Consider the following 12,247-nt stretch of genomic DNA (forward strand, 5'->3'; position numbering starts at 1 on the left):
ATGGTCTCCTTGTGACTTCGCTGTTATTCATCATTCCGTGGTTTTAGCACCGCCTCTGGCGGTCTGGAGGGGCGAAATAGAACGACAGTTACCTATGTAACAGCGGTTCTATGAGCCCCGGAGGCCCGCCAGAGTTACTTGTCACTGGGACTCCCTGTCTCTGCGTTGTTCGCGCGAGTAGGTTCTGAGGGACAGACTACCGAGTAACGCTGCCTTTTATATATGTCCCCGTTGTCATATACATGACGTTTTTATTGGTATGCATTCTCGTCTTGCGCTTGCACTAAGGCTTATTCCGTGCTTTTAGCACCGCCTCTGGCGGTCCTCCGGGTCTCATAGAACCGCTGTTACATACGTAACTGTCATTCTTTACCGTAATGTTTGCCTTTTATTTTAAGTATTTTCGTTTGAAGACCTTTGGAACTACTATGGAATTACATTTAATATTTTATTGAATCAAAGATAGACTTGTGGATTCTTTTTAAAATTTTATTTATTGTATTTGAACCTGGGAAAGCGTACAAGTAAACCGGGCAGCCAGAAGTCTCAACCTGCGAACAATGTTGCTTAACAAATCACAACTATTTTTGTTTGTTTTCAACACGTTTTTCATTAATATTATTTTTATATCTTGAGCAATAAGTGTTTTAGACATGACAGTGTGATGTATATAGCACTTGTCCCCGTGGCAATATACGAGCCACGTTGTGAAAAAGAAAAAAAAATTCTCACTCACTTTCACCGCTTGTTCTTCTACTTGCATATACCCCAACAGTCATTCCATCTTAAAAAGAGCGCATTTCTTTTTTACTTTCGTTGGACGAGTGAATGTTTCGCTGCTCGTTAGTTTCGCAAAGAAAAGGTTAGCATGTGCATCTCTTAATTCAGCACTATTTGCTCGCTAACCTGCATTGGGTGTATATGCAGGGAACGTTTTTGTCCATGCGTTTGATTGAAAGAATAGTGTAAAAGTGAAATTTATCGTATCATCGGTTGGACACTTGTCACTTGCTGTCACAATGCAAAATGGTACAGAAAACAATATTATTGGTCTAATTAATCAGATGAAAATGTTTATTTTGCATTTTGTTTTAAGCATAGCTTTTCTTGTGCGCTGAGAACATGCGAGCAGTTCGCAATTGTGCACGTGCGCAGCTTAGAGGGAACACTGCCTACCACTGATATTGTAATTTTACTCCTTAACCCGTTAGTGGGGATAGACCGATCATTGGCCGGACAGATAATCTGAGACGATATTCGGTGCATATCAGCATCTGCCTTTTTTGTTAATCTTATGGCCAATAGACTCAATCATTCTGCTTCTGATCACGCACTTCTTCTTTTTTTTTTTTTAAATTAAGATTTTTAATCAAAATGTATATCAATATAGAATACATTATCAACTTTGATAAATAACAATTTTAGACATACAAATTGACACACAAACCACTCTACACCCACCCACATTACATCTCATCTTTCAATAAACAAATTAATGTAAAAAAAAAAAAAAAACACATCACATTATAGAACAGTGCAGTGTCTTTCAATGGATCTTAGATATACTGTGATCCTCGCTCTATCGAGGTTCATCTTTCACGGCTTCGCTGCTTCACGGATTTTTTACAGTGTGGATATTTTTTACAGTGCATTGTGCTCTGAATCCTAATTGGCTCAGGGGCTTTACTGTTGTCTCGAAATAAAATATTGACGCTGTACTGTATTGGTTTTTTCACTTGTTAATTTATTACAAAAGGCAAGTGGATCCAAAAGCTCGCTTTTGTCTCTCTGTAACCGCCCTTGTGCGCACACGTTATGGACGTGCAAGTAAGCACATTGATTGACAGCTTGGTCTCTGGGAGCCGATCACGTGACTCATAGGCGTGCTGAGAGCAAACGCACACACTAATGTAGGCACACAGACAGCAACGGAGAAATGCACAGCTTTGGAAATCTGACTTTTACCTCTTTCTTTTGTAATAAAATTGAAATTTCAAGTGTATTGAGATAAGAGACTTCACTTTAATTCAATGTCCAGGTATATCCGTTTATAAAAATCTTCTTGCTCAGAAAAACAAAGAGTGCCAACAACTACCCATAACAATGTTCTTCTCTCGGAGAAAGACTCCTGCGCCTTCAGTGGAAACACTACACACTAAAGCGGAGCGGCGCAGCTGGGACTGTGAAATACGCAAGTGACGATGTTTCCAACCTTGTATTACTATATTAAAATTATTGTTTTAAATAAATTTGGGGCTTTAAAATATATTGCATATTGCATTGTAAAATAATAAAAAAAAAAAGTTGACCACGGATTTCACTTTGCGCATGCTATTTTTGGAACGTAACCCCCACAATAAACGAGGGATCACTGTCCCCCTACTTCGCTGTTAATGGGGGGTGTCAACCCCCCGCGAAGTCTGAAACCCGCGAAGTAGGATATCAGTTCCTAGATTTCTATGTACGCCCCAATATAGCCGCAGTAACCATAAACAACCCTTTTTTTCCTTTTTTTTTCATATTTTATTTCCTTTCTCCTATTATTTATGTTTTAAAAAGTAGTGATTTCTTCCTGGAAAAAAAGCTTAAAATACGGCTCGCTTATTAAAAAATGTTTCCATTGAACGGTTGGAGCTATGGACTTTGGAAAGTTCAAGTCCACTGAGGTAGGGGCGTGGTCAAAAATAACACTGCTGTGATATACACTGGTGTTCACCCAATCCAGTAACCAGGTGTCTAAAAGGAAAAAGTCAATCCTTGAGTAGCTACGGTGAACATGGGGAAAAAATGAGAAAGCCTTATTGGTTGGGTGAAGAAACCTCCAGGGGTCACTCAGACCAATTTGGTTCCCTATAGTCTTCAATGTTTTGTCAGAGTTATACAAGCCAGCAGGTCTGGAAGAGAATCTGTCTAAAATGGGATCCTGAATAAGGTTGAAATCACCACCCACAATCGGGTAGTACTGATCTATGTCTGGGAAGGAGTAGAAAAGTTGAGTAATGAATCGATCGTCATCCCACACCGAAGCATAAACACTTACCAGGAGTACTGGGGTGTCAAACAACTTACCCAAAACAGCGACAAAGCGTCCGTTTGGGTCAGTGACCATATTTGTTTGTTCAAACGGTACGTTTTTACCAATGATAATTGCCGCGACCCTTGCTCTTGCAGAAAATGTCGAGTGGAAAACGTGACCCATCCAGGGCCGCTTGAGACGGGAGACCTCAGAGTTCTTTAAATGAGTCCCCTGGAAGAAACAAATGTCCTCATTAAGCTTTTTCAAATGAGAAAGCACTTTTTTCTCTTTTGGTAGTCCCATTGATCCCCCTAACATTCCATGACACCAATCTACATCCCCGACCGGACGAAGTACGAATATGTGACATTACTCACCCTTCACAACAAGAACTGGCACAAACAAGATGCCCTTGGAGGGTTGGTGGGGGGAAAAAAAAAATCACAAACTTACAAATTCAGACTCTCGCACACATGTCTAACATACGTAGACCAGTATAGCTTCCAGTTACTCTTCAGTCTCATCACTATCCTTACCACTTGTTGCCCCCACAAAAGGGAAAAAAAAAGACTAGCATTCATAATATAGAGCAGGTGTCACCAACACGGTGCCCGCGGGCACCCGGTCGCCCGCAAGGACCACATGAGTCGCCCGCGGGCCTGTTCCAAAAATAGCACATCTCATAGAGAGCTGCGTCTAAAAATTAATTTTGTTCTGTTGCTATTATTTTTTTAATCACACTTGTATGTATATAGATTTAAAAAATACTATCTTAAAAATACTTTAAGGTTAACGCGCACAATATTTACCTATGGGCAGTAAAGTAGAGCTTGTGGGATGTGGAGAGTAAGCTAGCGGGCGCTGTATGCACTTTCGTACCCCAAAAACATGGCAGAAAAAAGAAAGAAAACGTATCTCTTTCACAGTGAATGGGAAGAGGAGTTCTTTTTTACGACTGTAAAAGAAACCTGCGTGTGTCTGATTTGCGGGACGACCGTGGCGACAGCAAAACGGCACAATGTGGAGAGACATTTCAATACGTGTCACAAAAGCTACCATGATAAATATCCACCTGCAAGCGCCCTACGGGCAGAAAAAGCCCGTGAGCTAAAGACCGCTCTGGGTAAGCAACAGTCTTTTTTTACGAGGCCGGCCAAAAACTCACAAAAAGCAACCGAAGCCTCGTTTAGAGCTACACATTTTCTGATCAAGAAAAAAAAGGCATTTACAGATGGAGAAGTTGTCAAAGAAGCGATGTTATTAATTGCTAACACTGTATTTAAAGACGAGAAAAATGGAAGCGACCTAATCTCCACTCTTTCCGACGTCCAACTGGGGGCATCTACGATGGCAAGACGAGTATCAGCTATGTCCAGTAACTTGGTCGATCAGTTGGAGCAGGATCTGGCGAAGTGCAAGTGGTTTAGCCTCCAGTGCGATGAGTCCGTGGACAGCAGCAGTACAGCGCAGTTATTGGTTTTTATCCGGATGGTGTTTAATGATTTCTCCACAAAAGAAGAACTCCTGACACTACTGCCCTTAAAGACAACTACGAGAGGAGTTGACATTTATAACACGGTGAAGGAGTTTTTCGTGCAGAAAAAGGTGCCATTGGAAAAGCTGGTAGCGGTGACAACAGACGGGGCTCCTGCTATGGTCGGCCGACAGACAGGTTTCATCGCTCACTGTAAACGTGACCCAGACTTCCCCAAATTTCTGCATTACCATTGCATCATTCACCAGCAGGCGTTGTGTGCGAAAGTGATCGGCTTTGGGCACGTGATGACTCCCGTTGTGAAAATCATAAACAACATCCGCTCCAAAGCAAAGCAGCACAGGATTTTCAAGGTACTATTAGAGGAGATGTCAGCAGAATATGGGGACCTACTGCTACACACAGAAATCAGATGGCTCAGCAGAGGACGAGTTTTGCATCGTTTTTTGTCTCTTTTGCGTGAAATCAAAGAGTTCATGCAGTCCAAAGGCGAAGATGTCTCACTGCTAGAGGACACAGAGTGGACACTTGACCTTGCATTTTTGGTGGACATTACTGGGAAACTAAACCTCCTGAACTGCCAGCTGCAAGGCAAAGGTAAGACTGTTGTCGATATGATAAGTGCTTTAAATGCATTTAAAGCCAAAATGAATGCATTCTCTGCAGATTTACAGAGAAAAAAAGTTCTGCACTTTCCCTCTGTGCAGTCAGTGCTGAAAGACAATGCTTCTGCATCTGAGACATTTGAAAAAGTGGCAGAAAAGTACATTGAAGTAATAAACAGACTTGGGCAAGAGTTTGAGAATAGGTTTTGTGACCTTCATCAGCTTGAACCATGTGTGTTCTTCATTTCCAACCCTTTCATGAATGGGGACACAACATGCTTTGCTGAGCAGTTAAGTGCAACGTTCAACTTGGATGCTGGACAGGTGGAGATTGAAATTATAACATTGCAAAATGATCTCCATCTCAAAGCCTACCAGGCTGCACCAAACTTTTGGCGCCTTGTTGACACAGAGAAGTACAGTGGAGTATGCACAGCAGCCATGAAGGTTGCCAGCCTGTTTGGCTCAACCTATCTCTGTGAATCAGCATTTTCTGACATGAACTTCATCAAAAACAAACACAGAACACGCCTCACTGATGCACATCTGAGAGACTCACTCACAGTTGCAGTGTCAAGTTACACACCAGATTACAACACACTGGTGAACAGCATGCAATGCCAGTCTTCCCACTAACCAAGGACGGATACCAGATGTAGTCAGTGACAACATGGTAGTGCCATGGCAAAGTTGAATTAAAATATTGAAGAATTGTGTTCAATTTAAAAGTGTGTTCATGACATTTAAAAGTTATAATTTTGTTAAACATAACACAGACTTGGCCATTAGTTCAAAATGTGAAATAAAAAATGTATTACATATTTAAAAATATGTAAGTTGATTTTGTTTAACATTACATAATTGTTAACTTTTTGAAACATGTTGCAACATAGTTCATGATTTGTTAACAGGGCATGTCAGTGGCTTGTGCAAATGGGATATTTTTTGCTAAAATGTAGTGATGTAAGTGATCATCTGAAAATGTAACAAATACTGTGATTAATAGAGATAAAGTGTTGAATATTGATATCTGTTTCCCACCTTGTTGTCATTTTTGATAATCATTGTTAGAAATCATTAACATGATCAGTGTCTTTACATAGGTGAGTATTACTAATCATTATAAATAATGTATAACTAAAGGCAAACTGAGCAAATTTGTTATTTCAGAAGAGCGTATCAAACTGGTAGCCCTTCGTATGATTCAGTAACCGTGAAGTAGCTCTCAGTTTCAAAAAGGTTGGTGACCCCTGATATAGAGTGATGACAGTGAGTCCCAAGGCAAGATTGAGTGAACAAGAGAAAACAAACATCACCCAAGGTAAAGGAATGATCCAATGCCCCCTCCAACTTAGAACAAGCAGACTGAGCTGCAAGTTGAACGACAGTGTGAAAGTTCTATAAAAAAAAGTCATACCAAAAACAAAAACAGTGACTTCTGTAGCACCTATAATTTAACTTTTTAAGTCTCGGCAGGGTAAACCAAAAATGGACATGCAGCATGGCCGATCCAACCAAGAACACTATCAATAAAAATTAAGTGGCAGCAGTGATCACGAACGATCATGAACGCGAATATAAACACTTGTAAATAAATAATCACACTGCTGGTTCTTATGCTTGATTAAAATGAAACGTCCGACAGCAGGACTTGAAGGTATCCAAAAATAGTCATTGCAATCATTGAAATAATTCCGCTCGGGAAGAAGCCGAAGTAAACCGCGGTTAGCTTCCAAGCAAATTAAGCTAAGTCGAGAGGTATGAAAATTGGGATACAAAAAGGATGTATTAAGCGTGGCCCGCGTTCACAAAGGCAGTGGCCTCGGCTACTGACGAAAAACTTTTTTTTATCGCTGTCTTTTTTTGTGATTTGGAGCCTTGCTGGGTAGAGCATCGCTGGCCGGAGACCCATGTTGTATAGCTTCGACATGACTTCACGGTAGGCCATGCATTGCTCCAGGACGTCGGCTGAATAATCCTAGTAGATGCGGATCAGTGAGTTGGGAAATTTCAGTTCATTTTTACGCTTGCGAGGGTCTTCCAAGATACTTAAAACCTTTAGGTGAATTCATCAACAGCTATTATGGGATGGAGCCTTTCCTGCTTATTGAGGAATAGAACAGAAGATTTCGATTGGTTGACTTATCCTGAAAATTTCCCCAAATTTATTCATCAGATCAATAAGAGCTGGAAAAGACTGCTCCAAATTTGAGATTGAGTAGAGCATCATCTGCAAATAAAGCTATGCGATGGTCCACTTTTCTAATTTGAATTGCTTTAATAATAGGGTGAGTACTGATAGCGATAGCAAAGGGTTCTAGTGCAATAACAAAAAACAATGGGGACAAGGAACATCCCTGACGGGTGCCACGATGTAAAATGAATGGTTTGGAGATATTGCTATTGGATCTAATCTCTGCACATGGTCCGGAGTACAGAAATTTCATCCTTCATACATGTCTTGCAGAGGGTTATTAATTTATCTATAAAAATCTTGTAAATATCAATTGGAAGTCCATCGGAACTGGCTGCTTTCCCTCCTTTCATATGTCTAATAGACTCAAAAAATTCCCGGCTTTCCAAAGCACGATCCATAGAGATCCTATCATTTTTTTGATATGGTTGGATTGGAAGTTTATCAAGAAAACTAAATTGATCCTCTCCTTATAATTCTGATTTGTATAAATTCTGATAAAATATCGAGAAAGTGTCATTTATTATTAAAGGATCAACTACTATTTCACCAAGCGGGGTCCTGATACTTTTAATAGCTCTTTCTGCATCTAACTTCTTTATTTGCCAAGCTCTCTGTGTGCATAGAAAGTTTAAGACAGGTTAAATTATTTTCTGCTTTAGCAAGAGAGAGCATTCTATTTGGCTCATAAGCAGATCTTGCAAATGAAAATTTGACTTATAGAGTTCCTTCTCAAGTTGTTTAATTGCCTTATTGAGCTAGTGTAGCTAATTATTTGCCTGCGAATGTAGTCCTTAAACGCTTCATTTCGGATGAAGCCACCATCTCCTTCAACACTGGAATAGCTTTGGGTGACTATACATGACAGCGGATGGACCATGATCAGAAATAATTATAGATGTGTATACAGTAATCCGTCGTTTATCACGGGGGTTACGTTCCAAAAATAACACGCGTAAAGTGAAATCCGTGAAGTAGCTAGCTTTACTTTGTTTTTATTATTTCACAATGCAATGCTAAACTATAGAATAAAACCAAAAATCAAAACCTGTTTTAAAGCCCCAAATTTGTTTATAACAATCATTTTAATATAGTAATACAAAGTTGGAAACATTGTCACTCACGTATTTAACAGTCCCAGCTATGCCTCTTCGTACTGAACCCGCACATTGTTATGAGTAGTAGTTGAGCTGGCTGTACTAACTGGTTGCCACACTAGTAGGGAACTTTCTGACTCACCAATGAGTTGCAGAGTAGTGGAAAGTAACCAGGTGTCCAGGGTGCGGTGTTTGAATGAATCTACAATAATGCATGTTTGGATTAATCAGACAATTAACTCACGCTTAATGTCCGACGGTATAAGCAGCGGGGTTGAGAGAAACTTACCGGTGTGAATCAATGGTTCTGGTGCGGATTTGCGATCTTGTTGGCCTTTAACTTTTTTTAAATGGCACGCCACTCGAGTTGCTCCACAGCGAGAGCAGCTGTTCAGGGAGGGGAGGGGAGCGAGCTTGCTGTGCGCTTTATGGTAGATCCGTAAATAAAGCATTGCTGAGAACTTTCAATCAACAATCAACAAAAAGGGACTTCACAAAAGTGATCATCTTTACCCTGCGACAAAATGCCTCACATAAACAATGCGCTTGGACGCGTTCCATCTGAACGCGGCATTAGAATTCCTGTTTGCAGGAATTCAAAGAGTTAACAGGAATTCAAAGAGTTAATTTGTCCCAATTGATGTCTTTAATCATTGTATTATATCAGGGTCTGAGGTAGCTTTGGTCAAGCTGCAGAATAAAATGTTATGTCTCTTGAAGGTTTCAACTGCCAAGTAAAATGATGATTGCTCAAGTCGTCTAAGAATCTCGAGGTTTTCATTGATGTTGGTATGGCTGGGTTTTATTTTGCAGTGGTGCTGACAGCTTCTCCTGTGGTGGAGATCACTGAGGTGGAGGAAGAAAACGCAAGTTCTGAAATTAATCATGAAGCTGCCATCAAAGATGAGGATGAGGTGACTACTCCATCTCCAGTGGTGGCTATAATGACAGTTGAAAAGGCTTCAACACAAACCGAGACTTTATTAGTGGTAGACGAGGTCCAAACGTCAGTGGAGCCTACACTGTTGGTTGAGACCGTGTTCACACCTTTGGAAGTTGATGAGAACTCAATACATGCAGAAGTCATACCAGCAGCTGAGGAGGCCAGAGCACCAGATGAATTTAGACTAACATCTGAAGAGTCTTCAACACCATTGGAGGTTGTACCAGTAGTAGAGGAGTCACTACTGATGTCTGGTCCAATGATTGAGGACACGCTCGGACCTGTTGCCATTGAGAAGGCCCTAGTATTCACTGAGCAAGCACCACTGGTTGAGGAGACCCCATCGCTTGTGTCAATAGGACAAACTCTTAAGAAGGATCCTATACTGATGAAAGATGTACCAGTGGTTGCAGAGCGCTTAGCATCCATACAGACTTTTCCAACTCCTGAAGATGTCCTGGCCCCAAATGATAATGCACAAGTACTTGAAGAGGCCCCAAACACTGCTGACTGTGAATCAGTATTGCAAGAATATTTGCCACTAATAGATCTTACCCCAGTAATTAAGGAGGGTCTTGCAGCTCCTACAATAGTGCAGGTGTCACCAGTACTTAAGGAGATGACATCACAATTTGAAGCTGAAAGAGCTTTTGAAGCAGTTCCTTCAGCAGAAGAACCATGTGTTGACTTGGCTACCTTGGTAGTGGAAGAAGCGCAAACACCTCTAGGGGAGGCCCCAGACAAAGATTCCAAGCGAGAGTACATAGTTGTGGTTTTGGAAGGAACCCCTAAGGCAGAGAAGTCCCCCAAAGTGCTAGGAGTGGCACCGTTAAGTGAAAGAATCATCCCAGCACCAGATGATGAGGTATAAGATTTTGTATTGCAATGATCATTAGAAAATTTCAAAAATAGTAGCCACTTGACACATTGCAACTTCAACTGTTGACCATGTGATGTGTTTTGTATGTTGTGGAGATTAGTTTTGAGTTGTTGAGAGATTTCCTATTTGGGATTTCTACCAAAACAACGTCCTTACAGTCTCATCTAATTTCCCAGCAGCCAAAATTTTCAAATTGTAATCAATAGGAGCTGTGTAGACAATTCACACCATTGCTAAAGTGTTTTTAATCTGACCAGCCAGCGCGTCCCTGTGAAGCTCAATTTGGAATGACCTGGAATTCCTCATTTCAAACTCAAATTAGCAAAAGGATTTGTATGAATGGATTTAACTATCCATTTTCTAGAGCCGCTCATTCTCACAATGGTTGCTTGCTGGTGCCTATCCCAGCTCGTTTTGAACAATAGGCGGGGCACACCCTGAACTGGTCTCCAGCCAATTGCTGGGCACACAGAGACAACAATTTAGTATGTCCAATACACCTGCCATCCATTTTTTTTGGAGTGTCCGAAGAAACTGAAGTGCCCAGAGAGAACCCACGTGAGATCGGGGAGAACTTTCAAACTCCACACAGAAAGGCAAGGGGGATTTGAACTCCCTGAACTGTTAGGTGGACGTGTTAAGTTAACCACTGCTCCACCGAGCCACCCACGTAAAAACCAATAAAAGTGAAAAATACCATGCTGTGATCCTTTAGCAGGGCATCGATATAGGCTGTGTTCATGGCTGAATATGCGACATGCTGTACTATATGGTGATCGCCACCTCATAGCTGACTGTCATGTCAAACAAACTTTGGTGAATAATGTAAACGTAGTTGATCATCGGTCGACGTGTGGATAACGTGATTAACGATAAATCGGTTTTAAAAGTCAGTCACACTTGCACATTTCAGTCGAAAGTGGATGTGTTCGATCGGAAAGATTCATGTATTTGTTTGTTGAACAAAAATTGCTCGTTTTTATTTTAGCATGGTAAAATAAAGCTGCTGGGGCACAAGCTGAGGCGTTATGAACCTCAGCTGGGCCACTTGAGAGAGGGTGTCTGATGTTCGAAAGGCCCGAAACACCCAATGACCTCCGGACCATCACTGATGATGTGCCACAGCTATGCATCAGTAGATGTTTCACTACAAAAAAAGAACTTTGAGAAATAATGAAGTTATCCCTTTTTCTCTAATTCTTTCACCAGATTTTCAATGGGAAATATAATCCAAAAGCATTTCCCCAAAATGTTGTTTTTCTCACACAAAAAGCTCAACTTCTGCAGAATGCTTCAACGATTTTCCAAAAACTTCTGTTGTAGTCTCGTAAAGTAGCTTTTACGAACACTCATTTTTCTTTGTAAAAATTCACTTTGCTACATTGTACATTGCTACATAGTAGTTTAGCTAGGCCTCTTATCTCCCCTGAGTTTTAGTCATTCAGCTCACTAGAATGTTTTGCACAATCGTCTGCATCTACCATGAGGGAAATGATAAGGGGAGTTCCAGAATGCGTTCCATGATGATTTGCTTGCACCACAAAACACAATGTAAAGTTGCACTGAGGTTAAGTTAAACACTTCTGCTAATTACTAATTACTGCAGTGTTGGTGTTTGATCTGACAAATGGATCATTGGGGGACAAAACCTCAGATCTCGCCAATGATAAGTTTTTGCAAGAGCGGGAGAACTCTTAAATACATTTTGCTACAATGATATTTGTCACATATCTGCTTGTCACACTTGCATATTTTGGTCTATGAGGTCAATTGAAAAAAATATTGACGTTCAAATTTTGCTACTCAGGATAAACGACACCATCTTAGGATCCAAATGCAGTAAATCCAACTAAGGTAGTGCACTTATTATTATTACTATCTTTTTTTTTAACTACAAAAGACTAGAATGCTGTTTATCTTGTGGACATTGTGTAGTTTGAATGATCATTTAACTTTAAGTTTTAAAAAAATGTACAGTAATTTGAATTGATACATTTTACTATTAAGGCATGTTTCT

The 12,247-nt window shown here is 40.5% G+C and overlaps 1 protein-coding gene across 4 annotated transcripts in view; it reads left to right on the top strand.

Annotated features, from left to right (window-relative positions):
* mgarpa (mitochondria localized glutamic acid rich protein a) overlaps positions 1–12,247 on the top strand; it is a 77,137-nt gene that overhangs the window by 56,171 nt on the left and 8,719 nt on the right. For 2 of the 4 annotated variants that reach the window (XM_088431489.1, XM_088431492.1), the window contains 2 exons: positions 9,221–10,215; positions 12,038–12,084. In XM_088431489.1, the coding sequence (XP_088287615.1) occupies positions 9,221–10,215; positions 12,038–12,073 (1,031 nt within the window). In that variant the 3' untranslated portion in view covers positions 12,074–12,084. The remainder of the gene's footprint in view (positions 1–9,220; positions 10,216–12,037; positions 12,085–12,247) is intronic. The other 2 variants (XM_088431493.1, XM_088431490.1) reach the window with 2 other exon arrangements.

This window comes from Hippichthys cyanospilos, chromosome 13 (assembly GCF_059441005.1).
Source record: "Hippichthys cyanospilos isolate Australia breed blue-spotted pipefish chromosome 13, RoL_Hcya_1.0, whole genome shotgun sequence".
NCBI classification, from domain to species: domain Eukaryota; kingdom Metazoa; phylum Chordata; class Actinopteri; order Syngnathiformes; family Syngnathidae; genus Hippichthys; species Hippichthys cyanospilos.